Source organism: Choristoneura fumiferana, chromosome 12, assembly GCF_025370935.1.
Source record: "Choristoneura fumiferana chromosome 12, NRCan_CFum_1, whole genome shotgun sequence".
NCBI lineage: Eukaryota > Metazoa > Arthropoda > Insecta > Lepidoptera > Tortricidae > Choristoneura > Choristoneura fumiferana.
In genome coordinates this window covers 13,360,357-13,370,083 of record NC_133483.1, presented here as the reverse complement: position 1 = coordinate 13,370,083, position 9,727 = coordinate 13,360,357, and the positions used below count along the sequence as shown (strand labels likewise).

The 9,727-nt window shown below is 37.2% G+C and overlaps 1 protein-coding gene across 2 annotated transcripts in view; it reads right to left on the bottom strand.

Moving 5' to 3' along the window:
- The window catches only part of LOC141433398 (uncharacterized), a 170,811-nt gene that overhangs the window by 60,793 nt on the left and 100,291 nt on the right, over nucleotides 1-9,727 (bottom strand). For both annotated transcript variants that reach the window (XM_074095420.1, XM_074095421.1), the window contains exon 2: nucleotides 8,556-9,070. In XM_074095420.1, the coding sequence (XP_073951521.1) occupies nucleotides 8,556-8,821 (266 nt within the window). In that variant the 5' untranslated portion in view covers nucleotides 8,822-9,070. The remainder of the gene's footprint in view (nucleotides 1-8,555; nucleotides 9,071-9,727) is intronic.

Sequence of the window (9,727 nt, the reverse complement as noted above, 5' to 3'; positions counted from 1 at the left end):
TTGGTATGAAGGTAGCTATTATAATACAACCAACTAGAAAAGTCTGAAAAAAATCTTGATTTTTTTATGTCTGTCTGTAAAATCAATGACCAATATAATCTGACCCCACACTGCGTATATTTTGCTTAAGAGTAGGGATCTGCATACACTGGACGTATTAAATCACTCGGAAAAAGCGAGAAATATCTTCAAGACACGATTCCCGTTTACTTACATACCTATAAATGTGTACGGAACCCTCGGTGCGCGAGTCCGACTCGCACTTTTCCGGTTTTTTTGTGTTTGGTGCATTCCCTCTCACAGTGTCATAATAATTTTATTTTATGCGATGTCACTATGAAAAGCCGTGGTGACTTACTGGTTGACCTATGGCCTCTCAAGCAGAGGATCTTGGGTTCAAACTGGCCTCGCACCTCTAAGATTTTCCTAATTCATGTGCTAAATTACATTTGTTTACCTCGAGCTTTACGGTGAAAGAAAACTTCATGAGGAAATCTGTACACACCTGCGAAGCAATTCAATAGTGTGTGTGAAGTCCAATCCGCACTGGGCCTGCGTCGGCACTACGACCCAAGTCCTCTCTTTCTTGGGGGGGGGGGGTTACTCAGCAATGGGACGTTGACGTTGGGTTGTTGATGTCTTACTGTGGATCATGATTCAGTTGGTTTAATAGTAGGTAACTATGTAATGACTCCAGAACCATTTTCAGCATTAGATGCCATGATGATATTTGGTCAAACGTAAACCTGCCTTTAACAAAAACAAAAGAAAATTTCATAGAATTAAAGGTTGCTTTATTAATGGGCAAGATGAAAAGACACAAACGGTGAGAATGGGCAAGCCGTTAAACAATGCGTGGTTAAAACCCGTATTTGCCGTGACCTCATTAATCTCATTATAAAATAGCTTTTATTTAAGCACAAATTTTGAACATCAAAGGGTTGATCCAGTGTGATTAGTAATGAAGCAATCAAGACGTATATTAAAATTATACTCGTACATTCTTTGATTTAACTCTGTTGCAATTTCACTAATTTCAGCTTTTGCTGTGGTAGAAAACGTCTCCTAAAATCATTCATCTAATTGACGATGTGCACAAAATATGCGTAAGCTCAATGAACTTATTCATCATGCTTCTACGCTGAAACCGTGTGTCATGGCTACATCTTTACAACACATAAGTTGTAACATGCAAATTCCCCCTCTTTCTTTTGCACACCGAACAATACATATGCCAGACAAGCCCAACTGCCATAAACACAGATGCGTTTTGAACTAAGTAGTAGTTCCTTATCATAGTTTGGTTAGAATTCCTTTTTCAGCGTTGCTTATTGAAATAACTTTAGAATTTAAATTCGAAAATAGTACATTGTGCATTAAGGGGCGTAAGAAGGGGATTACTAACGAGAGTCTATTAGAAGCCTGACACCGGGGAGGCGGAGGGCTTTTAATGACTCGAGTTTGTAACCCCCTTACGGCCCGTGATTCACACAATGATTTTCATCACATTGCGAGGAAAAAAATGCAAAAATGAAGTTATTTTGTGTCCAAACACTTCATAGCTCAGCTAAAGAAAGACGCTAAGAAAACAACTGAATAAAATATGGCTACCCGCCAATACAGGGGGCCACTACAAAATTCGAAAACCGAAGTTCGTATCGTACCGTCCCTCTCACTCTCGTATTAAATAATATTTGCGTCAGCAAAACGATACGAACATCTATTTTCGGATTGCGTAGTAGCCCCCTTGATTGACACTTTAATCGAGTCATCTACCATAGATAATGCTAAGCTAATTATTCCAACATGCTTAAAAAATATTTACTAGAATTTGCAAAACAATTTGATATAAATTTAAACTATAAAAATAACGAAGTTTCATGATGCGTGGAAAATTTTTATGGTGTAAAATTGGGTTATACTCGTAGCTAAGTTTTAAAGATGTAAAGGAAAGTTCGATGACTTGAAACCTCTTTAGTCTGAAATGACGTACCTACTTACTTTTTAACCGACTGCGAAGAAGGAGAGTTATTAATATTTTTTAAATTTATTGTTCTTTAAAACTAAAGTCATAACTCCCTTGAGAAGAAAACTTGTACGTAAATCCATAATTGTCGCGGAAAAAATTGAGGCCATTATCCTTTAGTATACAGGCATAGAATAACATCATTGACGAGCAAGTGTAATGAAAAAATAATAATTACTTATAATATAAGTTGCTGATTGAAACATATCGATTAAAGTTTGTGTTACTGCCAATACTAAGAAGTATAGGTACAATAACATCGAAAACGAGCTAGTGAGACTGAACCATAACCAAAATATAATTTTATTCCATTCCCCTTACGTCGCATTTAAACCTTTTGACTTTACCTAATGTTCCTTGAACCCATGTCGAATAATTTTATCGACCAACGAAAACTTGAGACTCAAAGCCGAACCCCATAAACTCTTTTTAAGTGTCATGAACAAAAAGTGTTTCAGGAAATCACCCCCTGCCGGCCACAAAAGCACTTAAAGGGATTGACATCATTTCCAAACAGGAAGTTAGATACATCTGTCTATAATAGGTAAGTCGCACTATAAGGTCGTACGTACGGTTTTACTGGCTGAATAACTTTTTTCCAAAATACAAATAAAGTTAAAAATAAAACCATATTGTCAACTTTTGATTTAGTGCTTCAACTTGGCATCTAATGGACGTTTTTATTAGTCGCAAAATCTTGTCCATCCACGGTAATTGACACTACAGCTTGCCTGATAGATAAGTCACCCAGTAAAGGCGCGACTTGTGCACGGTACTTACCATATCCAATTCATATAAACATCAATCACATTACGCTCCCCCTTAGGTCATGCCATGAGTCATCTCGTATAACGGCGAAAAATTAATGTATTAAAAATAAGGCACCTCTTATTCGTAGCTCTAAAGTTAACGTCAGTAATTTTTCGCGTTTAAATGTGATGTTTGCGCGCAAAAGACAACTTATTATACAAGAAATGGCTATGCAGGTGGTAGGACCTTGTCCGCCCGGATTGCTACCACCATCTTGCTCGCTAATCCTGCTGTGAAGCAGCAGTGCTTGCACTGTTGTGTTTCGGCGTGGAGAGTAAGACAGCCGGTGAAATTACTGGCACTTGAGGTATCCCATCTTAGGCCTCTAGGTTGGCAACGCATCTGCAATACTCAAAGTCAAAGTCAAAATATCTTTATTCAATATACTCCTGGTGTTACAGATGTTTATGGGCGGTGGTAATCTCTTACCATCAGGAGACCCACTTGCTCGTTTGCCATCCAGTCGAATAAAAAAAAATTAGGTCACGGGTACAGTAAATAAAAATATAATGCAATTATCCAATTTACCTGAACAGTATCTCCAATTAGTTTGAATTTAATTCTTTTCAAAATAAAAATAATATTCATACTTAAAAATACTTATTATTCATTCCCACTTATTAATTATTATATTTATTTTTAATTTAGTTTAGATTTTGTTGTAATTTTGTGGCATAAGCATAAGTCTTTGTATTTTATTTTATTTCACATTGTTTTGTTTAATTTAATTTAATTGGTATAATCTATCTATACAATCTATCAACCAAACCAACCAACATCTAGAAAACCTCAGACACCCCCAAAATATTTTTTCATTTTAAGTTAGTTGATTGCATTTATTTTCGAATACCTTCATTAGTTCCAAAAATATTCGTGTGTTTTGCTAAGTCAGTAATTCTACTTGATTTCTAACTCTACACAAATAATTTGTTTTGTGTCAGTTGCACTTCGACGTTTTTAGAAGAAAATCAAACTGACTGTAAAACGGCCAGCATTCAATTATGTAATAGTATGCAACCTCTCTAAAACATTTAATAGGCGTATGTTGCATTTGTAAATTTTATTAGACTGGGCACAACAAAAAAGGGATTAAAAAACAAAACACAACCACATTTAAAACATAGTGTGATCGATTCTACTCTTGATTCTGAGCAAACTACTTTCTGAATTTCAGTTATTTAATTAACACCTTGTGTATATAAAAGGCAAACCTGGCTCACCAACTTATATATCAACGCACAGCCGAAACTACTGTACCTAGAAACTTTAAAATTTAAGAACGGATTTTTGTAAATTCTAACGGTATAGGGAATAAAAATAAGTATAATTAAAAATACCCATATCTCTATGTTAATATACATTGACTGTGAAGTTTAATTTGAGTAGTATTCTTCTTATTAAGATATTTATAATTACGGCGCCATGTACAACAAATCATTGCTTCAATTTAGTATTCCTGTCACAAACGACACCTGGTATTAGTTTATTCAAAATGCAATTTTTAACCTATTGGCTATTTAGTCATGGTTTCATTAAGAACTATGTTCTATTTGTGTAGTTCTAAGTACTAGCTATCATCAAATTAGCCAAATTCCACAATAAATAACAATATCACACTTAGATAGGTATCCAAGTCCAATACGAAATACGAAGAAATATTTCCATCAATATCAGTATTATTATCGTGTTGTGTTTAATTAGTTAGCCCCTCCATTATCTTCTGCTTCGAGACGAGGCTCGTTCAATATTTGTTTCGTATACATTAGCAAACAAGACCTAATCTAAATTGAAGCTTCTATTACAATTACAAAGAGCGATAATTTAGTATTAGGTAGGACCTCTACAGATAATTATCGTGAGTACCTACATCTTCAAATAAAGTATAATAATCACAGAATAGATAATATTTAATGTATAACAGAATTGGATCGTGACTCTTTATCTGCAAAAGTGTTGTTGTAATTTCTGTTATTCATGATTTATATAGACAAAACTAACATCTCCATAATTTAATCTACGTAACTATTTGGTTTTACACTCCAATTTGCAACAATATCATTTTACCATTACAAATTCCTAAGGAAATAAAAGTCTAAGAAGAGTAGAATGTCCGACCCTATTTTCAGAAGCAAATAACCCAAATACGAGTAAAAACTACCTGCAAATTTGATAGTTTTACTCAATAAGAACTTTTTGAATGATAAATGTCCGTCCGAAATGTATAAATCTTAACTTAGCAGACACCTCGCCTCCATGGGAATCAAACTACAAACTACGGCTCGCGCTCCCAGCTCAACCACCCCGATCGAAATGGAAACAATTTCAACAATATCCATAAAGTAGACGAACAATCGTGTATCGGTGCTGGTGGGCTTGTTTGCAACCGAAACTTGAAAAGGCTCTCAGACGATTGCTGTCAGTATCAATATTGCTATTGCGGACGTGATCCTTCCAATAATAGATGGTTTGTTTTTTTATTCAACACACAGTTAAGGATTTTGTATTTTCAATTGTTTCTTTTACTGTTTTCTCGGAATAAAAGTATAGCTACAGAGGATTTACTATTGCGAACGGTATTTGTAGGTACAGGGTTTACATCAACAGTATTATTTTTGAAAGCCACTTTTTGTAAGTTAACTTGTATAAGTTACTCATGAAGAGCAAATACACAGTACACAGTTACACAGGACAGTGAAGATTGTAGAATATAGACATAGACATAACTTTATTTCGACTCTAACTTAAAATAATACACAATTTACTGAAAAGAAAAATATTTTGATGATGTCGAGATGTTGGTCGAGACTCTTTGCTATTAGACCGTTTGCCGAAATGACTATCGGGACAATGATCGTCGAGTCAACATCCCACATAGCAGTCATTATTATTATATGTGGCAAATAGTTTGTAACAATGGAACACATAATCTATGAATGTGATGCTGTCGTCAGATTGAGAAGTGACTATTTTGAAGATGGCAAATCCTTACCAAGAGACTTCAAGGCACTACCGCTATGCACGATTGTACAATTTATGGATGAAGTGGTAAAAGCAAAGGACTAACATACGAAGGAAGGGTAACCGCACAAAAGATCTACAGAAATCTAGGCATGAAAAGCAAACACTAAACTTGCAGATTTTGTGACAACACATTTTGAAAATGAAAATGAAAAATGTTTATTGGTTTAAATAATACATTGTTACAATAGAACAAGGTTGGGGCCACCTTTTAAGCAAAACATAGCTATGTTAGATTAGCGTTCAGAGGATCCAATAAACACAAGTATGTATGTGTGTGTGTGTGTATTAGTAATGATAGTTTCGACAGCATGAGCGCGATTACATCACAGCGACAGTGACGAGTCTATCTACTCCAGCAGTACTCCAACGCTATCTTATGCCTCAGTAAAACACCACCGAGTAAATATTATTTTCCTATTTTTTTATAGACCTAACTCAGTCATGTATAAATTGAGTTATGCGGGTTAGTCAGAAAGCAGAATATAGATAGATGATCGGTGTTTATAAGTGCACACATTTTTACAAGGGTGATGCTCTATATCCATCGAAGCCTGTCCTGCTGAGAATATCAATTTTCTAACGGACGGGTCGTATCTTGGAGGCTAAGTGCTCTTGCCCAATCTGATGTATACATAGATAGGTAGGCCAAACCGCTCCTTCTCTCGATAAACACTGAAGGGTGTCTGAACTTAGGTTATTATATAATCTTGGCGTAACGCGTAAGACGTACAGTAATAATATAAGGCTGAATTATTTGCACTACCCCCGATGAATTATTCTGGTTCCTTATTGTATTTATGTAAGGAACAGATGTAGGTACACGTACGATCTTCCCAAAGGCCTAATGATACATTTGATAAAGGCGTTGACCGGAACACATCCATTAGAAGCATTGAATATGAAGGCAATGGAATCGTTTTAGAACAATTTATCAATAAGACAGTCTGTCAGATTCATAGTGGCATTGTACTCGTACAAATTGATTTTTTTAGTAATGGTAAAGAAAGAAGTATGTACTTACCTAAATTAAGATCTGTTTAAAACAAATCAGTTTTCTTTGTATTTCATTATTTAAGTAGGTAATATATTACCACCCTCTGCTGAGTTAATAGTCCTTATCGTTTTAAATTTTCGTAATTTTCACTCATAATTTACTATCACCCAAGAAACTTAACCTCGTGCGGCCCCATGTGCAGTAGAATGTACACAATAAGTTCAAGGGAATTAGGAATCTATCACAATGTAAAAATTCTTTTGTTTTACACCATGGCAGTTTGACGGCAGTTTGACTTTATTCCGTTTAAGCCGTGGTGGCAGAATGGTTTGACCTATGGCCTCTCAAGCAGAGGTTCGTTGGTTCAAACACCGGCTCGCACCTCCGAGTTTTTCGAAATTCATGTGCGGAATTATATTTGAAATTTACCACGAGCTTTACGGTGAAGGAAAACATCGTGAGGAAACCTGCACAAACCTGCGAAGCAATTCAATGATGTGTGTGAAGTTCCCAATCCGCACTGGGCCCGCGTGGGAACTACTGCCCAAGCCCTCTCATTCTGAGGGGAGGCGTGTGCCCTACAGTGGGACGTATATAGGCTGGGATGATGATGATGATGATGACTTTATTCTGGAAACAATTAGATTCTAATTGCTTTGTCAATTTTTTTCAAAATATTTATATGGTGGGCTTCAGGAGGTAATCACGTAACACTGTTTCAATTATTTCGACGTTTACAGTGCAGCGGCCGTGGTCATGATTAGAACTAAGTACGTATCACGTTCATTCAGCCGCGTGAGTTTTCAAACTACCCACGCTTGTTCTACAGTGCCTAATAGTACATTGTGCATTAAGGAGCGTAAGAAGGGGATTACTAAAGAGAGTCTATTAGAAGCCTTTACGGCCCGTGATAAAAACAATGATTTTCATCACATTGCGAGGAAAAAAAATACAAAAATATTTTGTGTCCAAACACTTCACAGCTCAGCTAAAGAAAGACGCTAAGAAAACAACTGAATAAAATATAGCTACCGAAGTTCGTATCATACCGGCCTTCTCACTCACTCACTGAACTTCGATTTTTGAATTTCGTAGTAGCCCCTCCTGATTGTCACTTTTTTCGAGTCGTCTACCATACATAATACTAAGAACCGTGTTTAGTTTAGAATTCAAATGGTTTTACGGCCAGATTATTCTAACATGCTAAAAAAATATTTATTAAAATTATTGCAAAACAATTTGATATAAATTTAAAATATAAAAACATTAAATAAAAAAAATAAAAATCCCGACTGCCAAACTTAAAGTAAGAAAATAAGCCTAGTGGTCTAGAACTCTGTTAAGTAGCTAATTTAAAGTTCAACAGTCGGGACGCATTACCAAGAGTTTTTGAGCGTCACGATTTAAATGGATTATGGGCCGTTGTCCTTTAGTATATAGGTATGGAATAACATTATTGACGAGCAAGTGTGATGAAAATAATATTTTCATTACAAGATTAGATCCCGTGAGTGATAAAAATATGGCTACACAAATTTTCGATACGACACTTGTGTACAGTCACCTGCATTCATATTTGCCACAGCGAAGCATGCAAAATATACACGCTTTGATATGTCAGATATTTATGCTATATGACTGTACCTACCAACCTTACGTTTAAAGACTTAAATCGTTGTGTATCGAACATTTAGAGTCAAGTACCTTTCATCTTCTGGCAGCTCGATGTAAAGCGGCAGCAGCGTGATATTGCGCAGGTAGAGTGGATAATCGCCGGCAAGGTACGTCTGCGAGATCTCGGCCAGGGACTTGTTGAAGGCGCGCACGACGGCGGCGGCCGTGGGCGGCGCGGCGATGCCTACGTAGAACGCGGCGCGCGCGTCCGCTTGCAGCACGCGCAAGTCGCGCGGCGTCGCCAGCACCGCGCACGCGCACAGCGCGGCCAGCGCCGCCCACGCGCGCGCGCGCATCGCGCCCCGCGCCCGCCTCACCGCCGCGCGCGCCCCCGCCCCCCGCACCGCGACATCCTACCAACACCATCCACCCTCACACACCTAGGCCCGCATTTAATTGCTCCAACATCTACGTCAAAGCCGACTGTTACTGTTGTGTGCTACGTCGATCTTGTTATTTTTGTTTACACTACTTTGGACGGCTTGTGTGCGCGAACGGACACAAAACGTGGTTGGTGTTGTATATTGAATATGATGTGTTGTTATCTGAAACAAGAGAGAAATACAATTTAAAAAAAAGAGTTTTGGTTAAAATTATAATTTTTAGGGTTCTGTACCCAAAGGGTGCCAGAGACTCCGCTCTGTCTGTCTGTCTGTCCGTCCATCTGTCTGTCACAGGGCTCTGTCTCTTGAGTCGTAATAGTTAGACACTTGAAATTTTCGCAGGTTATGTATTACTATGGCAGCTATAACAACAAAATACTAAAAACATAATAAAATAAGTATTTAAGGGGGGCTCTCATACAACCATCGTGATTGTTTTGCCGTTTTTTGCTTGATATTATTAACGGCAACAGATAGACGTAGTTGAAATATTCACAGAATCTTAAAATGAATAATCACTTTAAAAATAAAAAGTTAAAATAAATATTTAAGGGGCTCCCATTCACGAACTTGATTTTTTGCCGTTTTTTGCTAATTTTTAATGTTGTACCTATAGATAATGGTATGGAACCCTTCCTGCGCGAGTCTGACTCGCACTTGGCGGTTCACCGTTAATTTATGTGCATAACATGTCGCGCACGCCAATCAGCAGCGCTTAAATTTGCCAGCCCCGTCCGCCCTGCGCATCGTCAGGACGACACTTTGTTCGTGTATTGCAAGTTAAATAAAATCTTGTAAAATTAATACTCATTTAACATT